A 16943-nucleotide genomic window follows, 5' to 3' on the forward strand; every position below is an offset into this window, starting at 1 on the left:
CTCAGTTTTTGCTTCATGTATTTCCAAGCTCTGTTATTAGGTGCATAAACATTCAGAATGTTATAGCATTGTGACAAACTGACCCCTTTAACATTATGAAATGACTCTTTGTTTCTGTAATATTCTTTGTGCTGAAATATATTTTGTCTGATATTAATGTAGCTATTCCAGCTTTCTTTTGATTAGTGTTTACTATAGTATAGTTGACCCTTGAACAACATGGGGGTCAAAAAACACAGTCAAAAATCCACGCGTAACTTTACATCAGCCCTTTGTATCCGAGGTTCCACATCTGCAGATTTAACCAACCACAGATTGTGTAGTACTGTAGTAGTATTTAGAGGAAAAAAATCAGCATATAAGTGGACCTGCACAGCTTAAACCCATGTTGTTCAAGGGTCCACTGTATATCATTTTTTATCCTTTTGCTTTTAAGCTGTTTGTCTCTTTATTTACTTTATTTTTTAAATCTAGATTCTTTTTAGTAAGTGTATTTCATTTATTTATTTGTTTGTTTATTTAGGCTTTGTCTTGTGTTCTGTTTGTGTTCTGTTGTGTCTTCGTTGCTGCATGGGCTTTCTCTAGTTGCAGCGAGCAGGGGCTACTCTTTGTTGCGGTGCATGGATTTCTCATTGCAGTGGCTTCTCTTGTTGCAGAGCTCGGGCTCTAGAGCGCAGGCTCAGTAGTTGTGGCGCACGGGCTTAGTTGCCCCATGGCATGTGGGATCTTCCCAGACCAGGGATCGAACCCGTGTCCCCTGCATTGGCAGGCAGATTCTTAACCACTGTGCCACCAGAGAAGCCCGTGTCTCTTTAAATTTAAAGTGTATTTCTTACAGGCAGTATTTAGTTAAATCTTGCTTTTTTATATAATCTGACGTTCTGTCTTTTTGGGTGGTGTTTAGACCATTTTTATATTTAATGGAATTATTGATATGGTTAGGTTTAAATCTGCTAATTTACTAGTATTTGTTTTCTGCTTGTCTCATCTGTTCTTGATTCTTTCTCTTTTTCTTCATTCTTTTGGATTGAATATTTCTTATTCCATTTTATCTCCTTTATTCTTATTAGTTCTCCTTGTGTGTGTGTGGTTTGTTTAGGGTTTATAGCATAACCTTTACCTTATTAATTACAGTTTACCTTCAAGTAATATATCAATTCACATATATTATAAGAACCTTACATCGTGGACTTCCATTTCCCCTCTCCTAGTCTTTGTGCCCTTGTTGTCATATGTTTTACTTCTACTTTTGTTATAAACCCCAGAATACATTGTTATAATTTTTATTTTAAACAGTTATTCTAAAGTAGTGTTTCTCCACTTCAGTATTATTTACATTTTGAGCCAGATAATTGTTCATTGTTGTGGGGCAGGGGAAGGAGGGGTGTGTCCTGTGCATTGTAGGATAATTTAGCAGCACCCCTGGCCTCTACCCAATAAATGTCAATATCACCACCACTCCCAATCGTTACAAGCCAAAATGTCTCCTGGGGGCAAAATTTCCCCCATTGAGAACCACTGTTGTAAAGTGATTTTTAAAATAAGAAAAAGAAAATGTTTGTATTTACTCACCTATTTGTCATTTCCAATACACCTCATTCTTTTATCCAGATTTCCATCTGGTAGTATCATTTTCTTCTGTTTCATGTAGTTCCTTTTACATTTCTTGTAGTGGTTGTCTTTTATTTGCGCGTCTGAAAATGCCTTTTTTTGCACCTTTACTTTTGAAAGCTAGTCTCACTGGTTTAGAAATCCAGGTTGACAGTTTCTTCCTGTGAGTACTTTAAAGACGTTGCTCCGCTGTCTTCTGCATTGTTGCTGATGAGAACTCTGCTGTCGTTCGTCCTTTGTTCCCCTGTAGGATATGTTGTTCTCTACTCCCCAAACCCCACCTTTATCCCTGGTTTTCAGCAATTTGATTTTGATGTGCCTCAGTTAAGTTTTTTTTACTTGCTTTTACTTACTGTTTGTTGAGCTTCTTGTATCTGTAGGTTATAGTTTTCATCAGATTTGAAATATTTCCATCCATTGATTCTTCAAAACTTTTTTCTGTCTGTCTCTCTTCTCTTTTGAAGACTCCAATCCCCTGTGTGATGGGCTGCTTAAAGTCATCTCACCACTTACTGATGCCCTGGCTTTTAATTTTTCCCCTAGTCTTTTATTCATTTTGGACAATTTATGGGACACAGTTACATTACTTGGAAACAGTCTGATTAAGTGGAGAGACTCTGCAGGCCTCTAGAGCGCCCTGTGCACCTCTCCTCCCATCAGTATATACTTTTCCTGTACTTTTCCTAGTGTTTTAGTTGTTACTCCATTTTTGCTCCATGTGGAAGTTCTCCTTGATAAATGTTTTGTGAATGAATGTGAACATATGCATTCATAATCTGGTGTTATTTCCCATGCCTCCTACTGTCTTTCTTTCACTACCATTTAAAAATAAAATCATCAGAAGAGAAGAGTGGGGGAAAGCCATGAAGCATAAATATGTGCTTATCATTTTTCTTCACTCGCAGAAATTAGTTGATATAAATTAGCTTGGGTTAGTTTACCTATTCTTAATCTATGTGGAGTCATGAAGAAAGAGAGAAGACTGGATTAAGCAAACCTGAAAAAAACACAGCTGGGTTGGGCATGGAGAAGGAAAGATGAGTCAACTTAGCACAAAAGCATTCTTGCTTTGCAGGTTGTGTGTTGCAGCCCTGTCGGTGAATAACTTCCGTGACAACCGGGAGGCCCTGTATGGTGTATTTGATGGAGACCGGAATGTGGAGGTGCCCTACCTTCTCCAGTGTACCATGAGTGACATTTTGGCAGAAGAGCTGCAGAAAACAAAAAACGAAGAAGAATACATGGTCAATACGTTCATTGTTATGCAAAGGTAAAACTTAGAGCACCTGCCCTGTGTTTTCTTGCTCTTCTTTGAGTGTTTGCCATCTGGTTAGAAAAACAGGTGTCCAGTAATCTCAAAGCCTATTGTTGAATATGCGTTATTCAAGATGCATTCAGGCGATTTGGTTTTGCCCACGTATCAGGGCCGGACTGTGTTCCGTTTGAGACACACTGATGTTCAGACAACTTGGTTGGAGGCCGAGTCAGTGACAGGAATTCAGTTTCTCCTAGAACTGGTCTCATAGGCCTGTCGTGATTCCAGATTTTCACCAGATTGTTTACGACACACTCCCCTCACCCCAAGTCATGCGAGCGCCAGACGCTCTTTAGACCTTCTGGCGTGTGGATTGCTCTTTGCAATGTACTATTTCCATCTCGGTTTGTTCCCCCTTATGAAACACTGTCACTGATCCAAGAAGTGCCAACCTTTGAGAACTTGAGATGGTCAAATTTTAGGCCAGGCGTTACATCACTGTTCATATATTGTTTTTCCCCCTTTATTAAATGTTCAGACAGTGTTACTAGTAGAATCCTAGGCCATTCCCTAGAGCTTTTGGTCACCGTGGAAGTTGTGGAATGTTGTTTCTGACTCTGAGGGCTGCATGTTAGGAGCATTCCCACATTCGAAGATTTGCTCGCTCTTTTGTCACTTTAAAGGCTTTGTAGGTTGTAAAGGAACTGCCTGTTAATATTGTATTGCAAGCCCTTGCTCTTGTGGGACCAGGAAGTGGAGAGTGCTCTGAAGGTCATGGGAACAATGACGCTCTTTTCTCTTTCTCTCCCTTTTCCCTGCCTTGAGAATCTGCCAGAGGAAGTATCTTTGCAACAGGAGTAGAAAAAGTGTCTGCTAAGGAATGCTGGTCCAGAGAAGCCTTGAAAGTTCCCCTAAGTCATGAATACTCTTGAAGAGCTCAGTAGAGGCAAGCCCGGTGGGGTTCTTTGCTGCTCGGCTCACCTGTCTTTCAGATTCTCATTGGGCATGTGCAGTTAATAATTGATGCTGGGGCTTCCCTGGTGGCGCGGTGGTTGAGAGTCCGCCTGCCGATGCAGGGGACGCAGGTTTGTGCCCCGGTCCGGGAAGATCCCACATGCCGTGGAGCGGCTGGGCCCGTGAGCCATGGCCGCTGAGCCTGCGCGTCCGGAGCCTGTGCTCCGCAACAGGAGAGGCCACAACAGTGAGAGGCCCGCGTACCGCAAAAAAAAAAAAAAGAAAAAAAAAGAAAAAAAATTGATGCTGGTAACAGCTAGTATTTAGTGAGCCCTTAATATATACCAGTCATCGTTCTAAATACCTTAATTCCATAAGGTATAAGACAGGGACATCTATCTACTTTTCTGTTTTGACCACCATCTTGCTTTAGGAAAAAAGCAAACACATTTCATACATACGGACACACATAACACACACACACACACCCTTCACACACTCCTAAGCGGTCTACTTTTTAGAGACCCTCAAACACTGGATAAGAATTAAGAACTTAAGAACCTCAAACTCTGATTACTAGTTGTACTTCTCACAAATACCATCCTAATTCTGGCTTTGCTGGGAGGAATCATTGTGCCTTTGACAGGAGGAAAGCAGTGCTGACTTGGCAGGGCCTAAAGTCCAGTCTGGTCGTAGATGTGCAGAAGTTGGAGTTTAGAGACCCAGATTGTCAGCCCATCTCTAGGTCACTTGCTTGCCTCTTATTTTCCCTGTTGGTTAACAGGATACGGGGTGTGTGGTGATCTTTTCAGTCCTCAGGAGAACTGTATGTTCTCTGTGCCTGACATTCTAATTTATATGAACAGGCAGCCCTGGTTTCCATCGCTAGTGGTGCCCCTTGCCTAACCTAGACAGGGTCTGCCCTTGTAAACAGGGGAGTCTGTCCATCTTAACCTTCTGTACCACTCAGGATCTGTCTGGGAGGCACTGCCATCTGTGGGGCTTCTGATAAGAGTTCTTACCTCCTTTTAATTGTTAGAACTTGCAGGTGTCTTGTGTATTCAATACAAGTATGGACCGATGGTGAATAAAAGCACTTTGGAGCTTCATTACTAGAATGTCCTTTCTGTGAATATTCTAGAATAGACATCACTCATCTAGAAAGTCTGCACTGTATAGGACAAGAACATGAATGGTCCAGTACTTGAAAGCATGTCCCCCAAACATCCTAATAGAGAGGGTGGTCAGGTAATTCTGAAGTGTCAGTGGGTGTAGTGTGTTTACACTTGCTCCTGTTCAGTGGTCACTCCGGCTGTCCTCTCTCGGGAGCAGAGGGGATTTAGAGACGGGGATGAAGAAAGCAGCGGTCACTGCCGCTGTCTTGGGGGCACGCCGATACGGGAGCGGCAGGCTGGATGCAGCAGGAGAAGGGCTCCTTGATTCCACAGCAGCTCCTTGGGTTTTCGTGGTGAAGTGACACCTGCCCCAGTTGTGATCAGACACCTCTCCGTGTGTGTGTGTGTGTGTGTGTGTGTATGTGTGTGTCAGATTCCACAGGCTCTTTTCCTGAGTTGAGCAGTGCCTGCTTTGGTGAAAGAGGCCTGGTGGAGCCCCAAGTTCTGTTTTTCCTCCTAACCCCGTCCAGTGGTACAGTCTGGCAAAACTACATGTGACAGGTGTGTGTGGGTTTTTACCCCGTCTCTTCATTTTCCAGGAAGCTTGGAACTGCTGGGCAGAAACTTGGAGGTGCTGCTGTCCTTTGTCATATCAAGCATGACCCTGTGGACCCAGGAGGACCCTTCACCTTGACCTCTGCTAATGTGGGCAAGTGCCAAACGGTTCTCTGTCGGAATGGGAAGCCGCTGCCTCTGTCCAGATCATACGTTATGAGCTGTGAGGAAGAACTGAAGAGAATCAAACGGCACAAGGCCATTATCACGGAGGTGAGGAAGAGGGATTTTCCTCAGGATGGGGGAGGACAGGGCCGGGGTCGTGGCAGAATCAGCCAGGCAGCACTTCCCGCCAAAGCACATTCTTTAAACATTGAAGTTGGTTTAAAATTAAAATTCCAAATCCAGAGTATCACAGAGCAAACTCTGTGTGTGATGTGTCTGGAGACATTATAATATACAGAGTAATATAATAGTTATCAACGGCCTCTCCGCATTGAGGGCTGTGCCACGGTACCGTCTCATCCTCACAGCCGCTCTTGGGAGGCACTTTGGTGGGGGCTGAAGCCTCCAGCCCTGAAGTCACGCCGCTGGTCCTCCTGTCGTAGATCTGCAGCTTGTGGGCTACGACCTTGAAACCTCGAAGCCTCAGGCTCCTCCTCCGTAAAGTGGGCATAGCCGTGTGTCTGTCCTGTCTTACGAGGCGAGCGTGCGCATCGGTGTACCTGTAACGAGGAGTTACTTTGGTTCATGCCTCCTGCTCCACTTGAGTTAAGGCAGTGAGCGGTTCTCAGCTAGGGGCATCTCCCCCCGACAGGACACTTGCTAACGTCCGAGGACATTGTTGTCACAACAGAAATGCTCGGGGCATGTAGCAGGTAGAAGCTAGGGATGCTGCTAAGCATCCTACAGTGCGCAGGACAGCCCCACAGCAAAGAATGATTTGGCCCAAAATGTCAAGAGTGCCGCTCTTGAGAAACACTGGTGTCAGTCTTCGCTATAGAAGATTCCCTGTAGCGCAGCTTCCAAAGTGGGCTGGAGGAATTGTGCTCCACTCGCTAGCTCATCCTACAGTGTGGCTCACCTGCTGCGCACCTGAAACGTGATGTGGGCTACAGACGTGATCCCCAGAGACACACGTCTGCCCCCAGGAGGTGTCCAGTCTTGTGGATAAAACCCCTGGAAGCATGTGTAGCTCAGGTAGACAGTGGTGAACGTTTGCGGCTCGGTAGAGAAGGACTGTGACTCCCCGTAGGCTTTGACAAGGGCCATGAGAAAGATAAAGACTCGGGATCCACCACGAGGGTCTGGCAAAGGAGGCCGCGTGTAGATTTTAGTTCCCTGCTTGTTCTAAGAGCAGAGAGGATTAAAATGGACGCTAGACAGTTTCAGATGGGATTGAATGAAATGATTAAACGTATTGAATTAAATGTTCAGCATTACACGATGCCAAGATTAACCATTTCTGCTACATAAATGCGTCACCGTTGGTGCTTCAGAGGTTTCTCCTGCTTTCTCTGCCTCCCTCTTCCTTGCTTTGTCGGTATCGCTGCGTTGGTTTAATTTAATTTCCCTGCCTTGAGGTGTGCCCCCCCAAACACACACACACACACACACAAAATCATTGATTCTGATGTGGTGAGATCTTAAAGCGCTGGGCAGAACAGCGAGGGTAATTTTTGCCAAAGTTCCACCTTTGGGGGAAGAACAAATACATGAGCAGAATTAAGAGAGTTGAAAATTGTGCCTGAAGCCCCGCTTCAGTAACTTTACTTCGAATTGTGCTGCCTGCTTGTATGCGTGGCGGGATTGTCTGTGCAGCTGAGGGACGAACTCCCAGATGAAGGAACGTGGTAGGGTTGGGAAGGGAATGGGTATTCTCCAGAAGAAACACTCGCTTCGAGGGAGATGGTTAGACCATCACTATTCCCTCATCCCAGACACACATACAAGTTGTCCGAATGGAGCCTCCTCTGGAAAAGGTGTTAAAAATAGGGGCATGTAGAGGCACGTCCTAGACCCGAGAACCTCAGACTTGAAGAATAAAGAACCGAGCGGGTACACCCAGGGGTTATCTCCCCTCCTCTCCTCCAGCTTCACAGAAAGGCTTTTTATTGGCAAGTGGTCTGAAACTTTGGTTCGTGGTTTAAGTGGCGTGAACTCGGCTGGACTGAAGCAGGAGACTTTGTCGTCTCCATTTGCTGCCAGGAAAGTGAGTTCAGGGAAGCGGTAGGAGCTGGCACTTCTCCTTAAGCATCTACCTCTCCAAACGCGATCAGTCGTACCCAGCTAGTCACCCCAAGATTTCCCCACCAATTGTTTTTAACCTTCTTACGTTTAAAACAGTGCCTCTCCCCTCACTTCTGGACCTTCAGACATTCCCGCCCCTGACGGTTGATGTGCTTTGGGGAGTGACCTAAGATTCCGGGCGTTATCTGGAACGCACCTGCCTCGGGGGCTGCTCGGCACTGGCGCATTCAGGAAGGCTCTTCCTCTCGGGACCCCCGTGGGTTCCAGGAGGCACTAATCGGCCATGTTGCTGTGTCAGATGATGGTCTGCTTTGGAGATAGACGGGTCCCAATAAAGGGAGTCACTGAGATACTTTGCATTTGTCCCTCCTGCTTCTTACGTGCCCCGGGCTTCTGATGACAGGTGGACATGAACCACTCACAGGAGGGTGGGCAGCCCCTCCCCCTGTGGACCGCGTGTCACGCTCCGGTGGTCCCCCAGGCAGGAGGCCCCAGGGAAGCCGCACGTCGCCCCGCGTGCTCCGTGGTAACGTCTGTTTGGAAACCCCTCTTCTTCCAGGATGGCAAAGTGAACGGAGTGACCGAGTCCACGCGCATCCTGGGCTACACGTTCCTGCACCCCAGCGTGGTGCCCCGCCCCCACGTGCAGTCCGTGGCCCTGACCCCGCAGGACGAGTTCTTCATCCTGGGCAGCAAGGGCCTGTGGGACAGCCTGTCCGTCGAGGAGGCCGTCGGGGCCGTGCGCAACGTCCCCGACGCCCTGGCCGCCGCCAAGAAGCTGTGCACGCTGGCGCAGAGCTACGGCTGCCGCGACAGCGTCAGCGCCGTGGTGGTGCAGCTCAGCGTCCCCGAGGACAGCTTCTGCTGCTGCGAGCTCGGCGCCGGCGGGCCCGTGCCGCCGCCCAGCCCCGGCACCTTCGCGCCCTCCGTCAGCATGGTCATCAAGGAGCGGCCCGCCGACGGGCTGGGCGTGCCGTCGTCCAGCAGCGGCCTGGCCTCGGAGATGAGCAGCGAGCTCTCCACGTCCGAGATGAGCAGCGAGGTGGGGTCCACGGCCTCGGACGAGCCCCCGCCGGGCACCCTGAGCGAGAGCAGCCCCGCCTGCCCCAGCGAGCCGCGCTGCTCGCTGCACCCCGCCTGCCCGTCCAGCTCCTTCCAGCGCCAGCTGTCCAGCGCCACTTTCTCCAGCGCCTTCTCCGACAACGGCCTCGACAGCGATGACGAAGAGCCCATCGAGGGCGTCTTCACCAACGGCAGCCGGGTGGAGGTGGAGGTGGACATCCACTGCGGCCGCGCCAAGGAGAAGGAGAGGCAGCGGCCCCTGCTGCAGCTGCCGGCCGAGGCCAGCGACGAGGGCATCGTCATCAGCGCCAACGAGGACGAGCCGGCCCTGCCCCGGCGGGCGGACTGTGCCGCCGTGGGGACCATGGGGCGCCGGAGGGCTAACGGCTCCGTGGCGCCCCAGGAACGGAGCCACAACGTGATAGAGGTGGCCACGGACGCGCCTCTCCGCAAGCCGGGGGGCTATTTTGCGGCCCCGGCTCAGCCGGATCCTGATGATCAGTTCATCATTCCCCCGGAGCTGGAGGAGGAGGTCAAAGAGATCATGAAACACCAGCAGCCGCCGCCGCCGCCGCCGCCACCCTCACAGCTCCATGTGCAGCCGCCGCCGCGGCAGTGCCCGGGGGACCAGCTGCCGGACTGCTGTGACACACCGCTATGACCCACCCGCGCGCTGCTTAAAAATAAACTAACCAACAAAGGCTGAGTTGCCAGAGCCTCCCAGGCTCCCGTTAAACCAGGGGTTTACACTACGCCCTTCTCCCAGACGCTTTCCCAGCCTGTCTTTGCAGCCAGTCTGTAGGTTCCCCTTCTGTTGGTCATTTTTTAAAATAATTACCACTTTTCTTCTCGTGATGCTGTACCAATATGATTTAAATTTGTTAACTTCTTCCCCTAACATATCAGATGTGTAAAGACAAAGAACAAAAGGTTTAATATATTACAGAGAAACAGTTAATGATAATGTAATACTTTTTAAAGTGGCTTTGTGATGTTTTGTTTGTCTGGAAGGCAGGGCAGGTTGCCAGTGCTAAATGATTTAATAAGACTGTAATTCTGTATTTCTTTGCGGGGGGTGGTGGGGGAAGCCTTTTTTTTTTTTTTTTTTTTGTCTTGAAAATGATAGACATTTGTAGAATATGGAGACTAACTCCTAGGAGTTGCTTTACTCTGTCAGGTGACCTAAGTCACTGGATTCACTAATTTTCTCTGAGAGAACAGTTGATTGAAAACTTTCTATTGTAAATAGCTCAGTGTTGTATAGTGATGCTTCACATGTTTTGTAGTTTTGGCATAAGGGACTAAACAACTGACTTCCCTCCCCTCCCCCTCTGACACACCTTCCTGCCCACCCCCCCTCATCCCCCCACCTTTTTAATTCATTGAATGATGAGCCTGAGCATTGCTGAGAGCATTGCTGTTCAAATACGGTGGACCTTAGGCCACTGGAAACGAACCTGCCCCCGAGGGGCCTCGGACCCTTTTTCTTCCTCTCCTGTTCCCGCCCAGCGACACTTTTTAATTGTGTTCCTTCCTGCCGCCACAGTCAGCATGACTGTATAGAATTCAGTTAGATCGTTGACATACCAAGAGTTAGATTAAAGCAGAATGCACAAATGAACATGTCATTTTTGTTATAATAAATATAAAATTTACAAGTATTGGACCCATCTGCTTTTGTCTTAAGAGCCAGATGTGTCTTGCAGATGATCACACCTAGCTTGGGTTTGGAATGAATGCATGTAACTTTGGGGTCATCAGATATTTCCGACTTTGATTTTTTTTTGAAGGGAAAATACCCAACAGGTTAACTTACGTTGAACGAACGTAGTGAAATCAATCCTGTGGTTAACAATACGCATAGCTGGTCTTACAGCCTTTCTATTTCTTCTTGTTGTTGTGTAGGGTAGATGGTAAAAGGGGAAGAGATGAGGTTGCATAGAGGAGATCCCTGGAAAACTCCCACAAAGCCAAGTTGGTTTCCAGGTCTCTCAAGGCCCCCTCAATCACCTGAACATGTTAATAGATCTTTTTATAAAAATTGGAGTATAGTTGATTAACAATGTACACCGGAGCTGGCTGCCTCGCTCTCTGCCCCTAGCAGAAATAATGTCAGTGCAGTGGGGTCCACTAGGAAATCCTGTATTCCTAGCTGACTTACTGGCCCCATTTACAGACTCTAGTGCCCCACCCCTCCCTGCCGACCCTGCATCTCGTGAACCATGTTTTGGAGATGCTGTGGGTCTTCTCTCTTGTCTCATGTGGACCAGCTTCCCACGTAGAATGGTTTTCCTTCTTCATATCTGCCCTCCAGTGGTACCTGGCTGGTTCAGTGACAGGACGTGGCAACTAGTCTTTCCTGTAGACTCGGTAATGGGCTGTCCGTCCCCTCGCTGGGTGGCCAGATCAGAGGAACCCCCCTGGTCTTGGTGACGTCCATTCTTCATTCCGTATCAGGCTACTTGTACACTGTGTACTTTGAAAACCACTAAGGCTGTGGAAGAAGACTGAGTTCCTCTCAGCCCCGTAAGGGACGCAGTGACCAAGGGACTAGACTGCCCAAGCCCGGGCAGAGCTCTCTGCTCTAGAGCCGGAGCAAAACCATCTGAGGGTCCCTGCGCCCAGCCCCGCTCAGCAGCACCTTGCCGCCCCGTCGTCCCTGCTCCAGGTGGATCGGAGCAGACTTGGAAGGCTCTGGGTTTTCACCCCCGTGCCGTAGTCACTACAGAAGATCTGGGCTGGCTCTCTGACCTCCTCGGTGCTTAAATCCCCTGTGGACGGGGCTCACCTGTTGCCTGGAGCGGGGCCTGCCCAGACGGTCAGTGCGGATCCGATTCCATGGCAGCTCCCTTCCAGAGGAGCCACCAACGCTTCCGCCCTAAGCGTGGCCAACAGAGGCGGCAATAATTTGAGGAGTCCATGATGGGTCCCACAGCAACTGCTTGTGCCAGGGGCAGCTGCTGGGACCGGCAAGTCCCAAGTGGGGGCTCACCTCACGTCCTAACGTGTGTGGCTGACTGGGAGAAAGGGCACAGGCTTGGCGCTGCTGTTTTCCTAAGGCCGCCAGTTCAGTGCTTGCTTGCTTCTCAGTTTCTTAGACCATTAAGTCACATGGAGCGCATGCCGCATATAAGGCACTATGGAGATAAAGGACAAAACTTTGCCCTTTGGGAGCTTGGGGTAAATAGGCTTGTGGGTGAAAAGTAAGAGATGAGCACATATTAAGCGGCTAAAGACGCGGAGACCTACTGCTAGGCCTCCTTGCCCTTGCCTAGGAGCCTCCCAGTTATTGCCTGAGGAGGAGTTTCTTTTCCCTTCTGCTCAGCAAGGTAGCATCTAATAATGTATGCAGAACTGCTTATAAAACTGTGAAGTGCTTAACTGAAGATTCCTCAAAGCCACGGGATCTCCCGGGTGAGCACGACAGGGAAAGGCATCCCCCAGCCCCGCCCCACACTGTCCTTCCTGCTGGGACGGCCAGTGAATTGGGAGAGGGCTGGCGGGTGGGTGGGTAAGAGGCTGGAAGCCCTGACGGGGCTCGCAGCCCTGCTAATAGACTCAGAGCTCCCTACCGAGGGCCCTGGACGTTGCTTGGTGTTGGATCAGCCACAGGCTGCCACGTGTGTGCCCACGGAATAGTGGCTTTCCGGAGGGCACCAGGGCCAGGCTCAGGAGCCCCGACTCCCAATCTGACCTGGTTTCTCTAGATTGCTTTTGTCACAGCACCACCTGCTGGTGAGATTAGATTTGGGGTGGAAATGGGCATGACTCTCGGTCTTTCTCCTGCCCCTCTTCCAAAAGAAAGTTTCAGTTACTTTCATTCCTAGACACCTGACAGAAAGCAATCTCCAGCACTATTAAGTCAGAGAAATATCAGGGACACTGACGTGCAGACATATCAAGACGTGTAGCCGGAATCATAGCATCGACCTGGGAGAGAGGAAGTCAGTCTCCAACATCCATCTAGTTCTCCATTCCCCATAGGGAAAAATAAATAAACACCCCTAATACGCCTTGGATCTAATAGGACAACATCAGCTCATTGGTGGCACTGCCCAACGGGGAGAAAGAACAATTCCCATGCGAACACTCGTCAGAAGGCACTTTGAATTCACTCTGACACGTCAGGAGATAGAGTTTTTGTACAGTGTGGGTTTGTGGTATCTGCCCTCCCTCCTCCCAAGTGATCAAACCACGTAATTTGTAGATAGTAAAGCCTTATGTAAGCGGAAGTACTGTCATTGTTGTAAGTAAAGAACTAAGGGTGGTCACATAGAAAATAATTGGGAACACAGAAAAAATCATTTTTTTAAATTAAAAGCTCCCAGAGAGGAAAAAACCCAAAAACCCCTAGGAAACATCTGTTGGAACTGTTACAGGAGGGAGGGATGATGTCATGGGAGAAAAAATAGGCTTTCCTCATCTCTTGCCATTGAATTTCATTTGCTTTCAGTTCATCCCCCCAAAAATGCATTTTGTGCAAATGGATCTGTGCAAACTTTATTTCCCTATTGTTGTTCACCTGTTGGGAACTGATTCCTATTGCTGCGTCTTTGAAAGATGGCTCTCAAGGTTGTCCCCTCACCCCACCTTTACCAAAATCGCAACCAAGTTCAGACTTAGCTTGGCAGATCCACTGCCCTGATCAGTAACAAAGCAGGAACTACCCCTAGCAGACGAAGCTTTGGGCGAGTGTTAGGAAGCAAGCTCCACAGCCAACCTCACACCCACCCAATCCACCATGTCCGTTCACGCCCCGCGTTTAGGAAGCACCAGCCAGAGCCGCCAGTGTGCTCAGCTCTGGGTCCCCTGCCCAGAACCACAAATGCAGTGGGGCTTGGGTGCCACGGTGGCTGTGCTGACCTCCTGAGGTCTTGGTCTCAGCCAGTTGAGGGCAGACTACAGGCCCTACATGTTGCCCCCTGCCTTCTAGAAGACTAAGGTTGAACCTTGACAGGAAGAAAGGGGCCAAGGGGTCCCCAAGGCCGCCTTCCACTTTTCAGACTGTGTGGTAAAGTAGAAAGCCACGCTGTCCCCTGCCCTGAATTTAAGGACCCATAAACAAGTGCTGCTTTTGTTGGGCTCCAGTTCATTAGTCCTTTCATTTTCATCAGAAACACAATGTTCTATCCTGTTCAAAGGGGGAATGGCAGAACACATGGAGAACTTTCTCCCGTCTGCTTAGGACTAGAACTTCTCCCATTGTCACTCCTCTCTTTTTCTAAAGCCGTGGAAGTAAAACTGGCTTCAGACTGAAATTTCAAGTACCTTCTAGTCATTACTATTTCTTAGCTCTTATTCCAATAAACTGAACTTCCCCCTAATTTCTAATCTTATCTATTGGAAGAAAGTTGAAATGGCAACTAAGATCATTTTCCCAAATGGTGCAACTCCAGCTGTTGCCTTTTCCTGAACTCATTTACAGGTCATTTGCCTTTCTGAGTCTTTAAGAAAACTGCTTTGCAGTTAACATTTGGAGGCTCTTTTTTTTTTTTGATGTGGACCATTTTTAAAGTCTTTATTGAATTTGTTACAATATTACTTTGTTTTATGGTTTGGTTTTTTGGCCTCGAGGCATGTGGGATCTTAGCTTCCCAACCAGGGATCGAACCCGCACCCCCTGCATTGGAAGGCAAAGTCTTAACCACTGGACCGCCAGGGAAGTCCCATTTGGAGGTTCTTAAGTCAGTTTTCCACTTAACAGAAATTGCCCTGTAAGCCAGGAATAAATCATGCACGCAGAATAAAGTCTTTTTTTTGTTTGATGGTCTACAATGCATCTTAAGAACTACTCAAATACTCCTTTTCCTAGAGCGTTTCAGTAGGTTAAAGATAGTTCATTGAAATGTGGCCCACCCCTGCTTATCCTAAGCACAATTACCCACACTTTTTCCTCAGGATCTGAAACCACCATCTCTCACAGGTAAACCCACAGGACTTTTTTCCTAGAAACTTCATTGGGCATGTATTTCAATGCTGTCTGCATATAATTTGCATATACCCTTCATGTAAACATTTTTGAGTCCTCCAGCTTTCAAATTTAAAATCTCATCATGATATTCCTTAGATTACAACGTGTTGGGTTTTGTCTTCACTCCTTTTCTGTTACCAACACATGTTCTAAGGGATGAGACGCTGAGTGTTGGGGAAAGAAAGGGCCATGGGCAGGAAAGCCCAAGCCCACCTGTGTGACCACAGTGGTGCCTCTCCTGTCCATTTCCATCCAGTGTGAGCATCGTGGGGCAGGAATGATCTCGAGAGTTCACCCAGTGCCCACTTCTAGGCAGAATCCAAACTGTTGCTCTGCTGAGTGGAATTTTGTTTTTTCCAAAGATAGAGGCTAACCTCCTTCATAAACGACCACCTACAGGCAGAAGTTGAGTCCCCACTCTGTGCAGAAGTGCCGGGGTGGGCGGAGCACAGTGAGAGGTCCACAAGGATGAAAAACAAAGCACATTTTAAAAGATGGTGCTACTCGGCTTCCTGGTGGCACAGTGGTTAAGAATCTACCTGCCAGCAGAGGACACGGGTTCGAGCCCTGGTCCGGGAAGATCCCACATGCCGCGGAGCAACTAAGCCCGTGTGCCACAACTACTGAGCCTGCGCTCTAGAGCCCGCGAGCCACAACTACTGAGCCCGCGCACCTAGAGCCCGTGCTCCGCAACAAGAGAAGCCACCGCAGTGAGAAGCCCGCGCACCGCAACCAAGAGTAGCCCCCGCTCATCGCAACAAGAGAAAGCCCGTGCGCGGTAACGAAGACCCAATGCAGCCAAAAATAAATAAATAAATGTAAAAAAAAGATGACGCTACTACTGCAGAGACCCAGATAACCAAGAACGCAGGGAGACGGGGTGGGTCTCCAGGTCTGAGGTCACAAAGGGCCAACCCCAAGCTCGGGATTCTCTAACTCCCAGCCCCGCAGGGTGGTCACTGAGATCCAGCACTGTGAGTTCTTCCTGTCCACCAGTGGCCTTCAAACGTTTCTGTCGTGACTTCCTGAGGGACGCTACTGACTTCCCACCTCCAATGAACAAAGAAGGGGGAAGGGCCCACCTGCCACCAGCTGCTCCTCATTAACGCCCAGCTCGGATTCCTTCCTGCAAGTAGCCAGTAATAACCTTGACCGCTTCTACCCTAAGAGCCTGGCCACAAACAGAGCCTCTTCCAAGTGTGCTGAGTGCAGGGGGTGCAAGGATAGAGCCGATGGACCCTGGGCCTGCTGTTACAGAGCTCTGAAGACCCAAACTCTTGGGAAAAGAACAGAAAGACCAATGCGCCTTTGCTCTGCCCATCAAACACCATCAAAACCATTTCCTAGCTGTTTTTCTCCAATAGGCAGGGTTTTATTCTGAGCAACTTTGAATTCTACACACCTGTGGAAGATGGACACAGCAGTTGTCTCTGGCACGCTGACCTCAGAGCTCCCTCTGCTTCACGTTTAATTCCTTTTCTGCAACCCATCCCCTGGTACCATACCTGAGATACACACGCCCATTTGTTTAAAAAAAAAAAACCAGTTTGCAGCCTTTTCCCCTCCACTCCAGCACACTGAGGATGGGCCTCACTCACTTGTGGAGGCACAAGGCTCTCCACATCCAGGGTTGAAGATGGGTCCCTTGGCCTCCACTGGAAATCGCTGACTTGTTACTTTAGCGGGGCTTCTGCTAGAAGTAGCCTCAAGATGTCCAAGCGCCTGTCCTTGAGATGAGTCCAGCCCTCCCCCTTTTCGCTTCCAGCTGGGCCAGAAATAAAACCACTGGTTCATGCAGATGGGCGCCCTGCCTACTGTTTGCAACTTCCAGCCGCCTCCATCCCTCCGGTCCTGGCCTCTGCCCCTCGCCCCTCCTCCCCATTCACGCCCTCCCTCCCGGCCATTCAGCTGCCCTGGTCTGGGTGCTGCTCACCACGGTCACCGTGGCGGGAGGGAGGATGGGGCTGGACGTTGCAGCAGCTGCCACAGCCGATCACTGCCTTGTGCAACCTCTCCGCTTTGGCCCCCAGCCCTCTTGCTTGGCCTTTGAGCCGGCTATAACTGCTGCTTCTCTGCCACATTTTGCAGGCTCTTCTGCCAGATCCTAAGAGTTGGATTCCGCGCTCCTCCCTTCACCTCTCACTCTCACTCAAGGCTCGTCCTGGGGGCG

At 49.1% G+C, this 16943-nt stretch overlaps 1 protein-coding gene across 1 annotated transcript in view; it reads left to right on the forward strand.

The window, feature by feature from the left end:
* PHLPP1 (PH domain and leucine rich repeat protein phosphatase 1) overlaps window positions 1-10423 on the forward strand; it is a 211736-nt gene extending 201313 nt beyond the window's left edge. Inside the window, exons 15-17 of the mRNA XM_081251786.1 lie at window positions 2687-2881; window positions 5535-5763; window positions 8300-10423. Coding sequence (XP_081107912.1) covers window positions 2687-2881; window positions 5535-5763; window positions 8300-9463 — 1588 coding nt within the window. The 3' untranslated portion in view covers window positions 9464-10423. The remainder of the gene's footprint in view (window positions 1-2686; window positions 2882-5534; window positions 5764-8299) is intronic.
* Window positions 10424-16943: the final 6520 nt, after the last annotated feature.

Source organism: Mesoplodon bidens (assembly GCF_964165515.1).
Source record: "Mesoplodon bidens genome assembly, chromosome: 13".
In the NCBI taxonomy this organism is placed as follows: Eukaryota; Metazoa; Chordata; class Mammalia; order Artiodactyla; family Ziphiidae; genus Mesoplodon; species Mesoplodon bidens.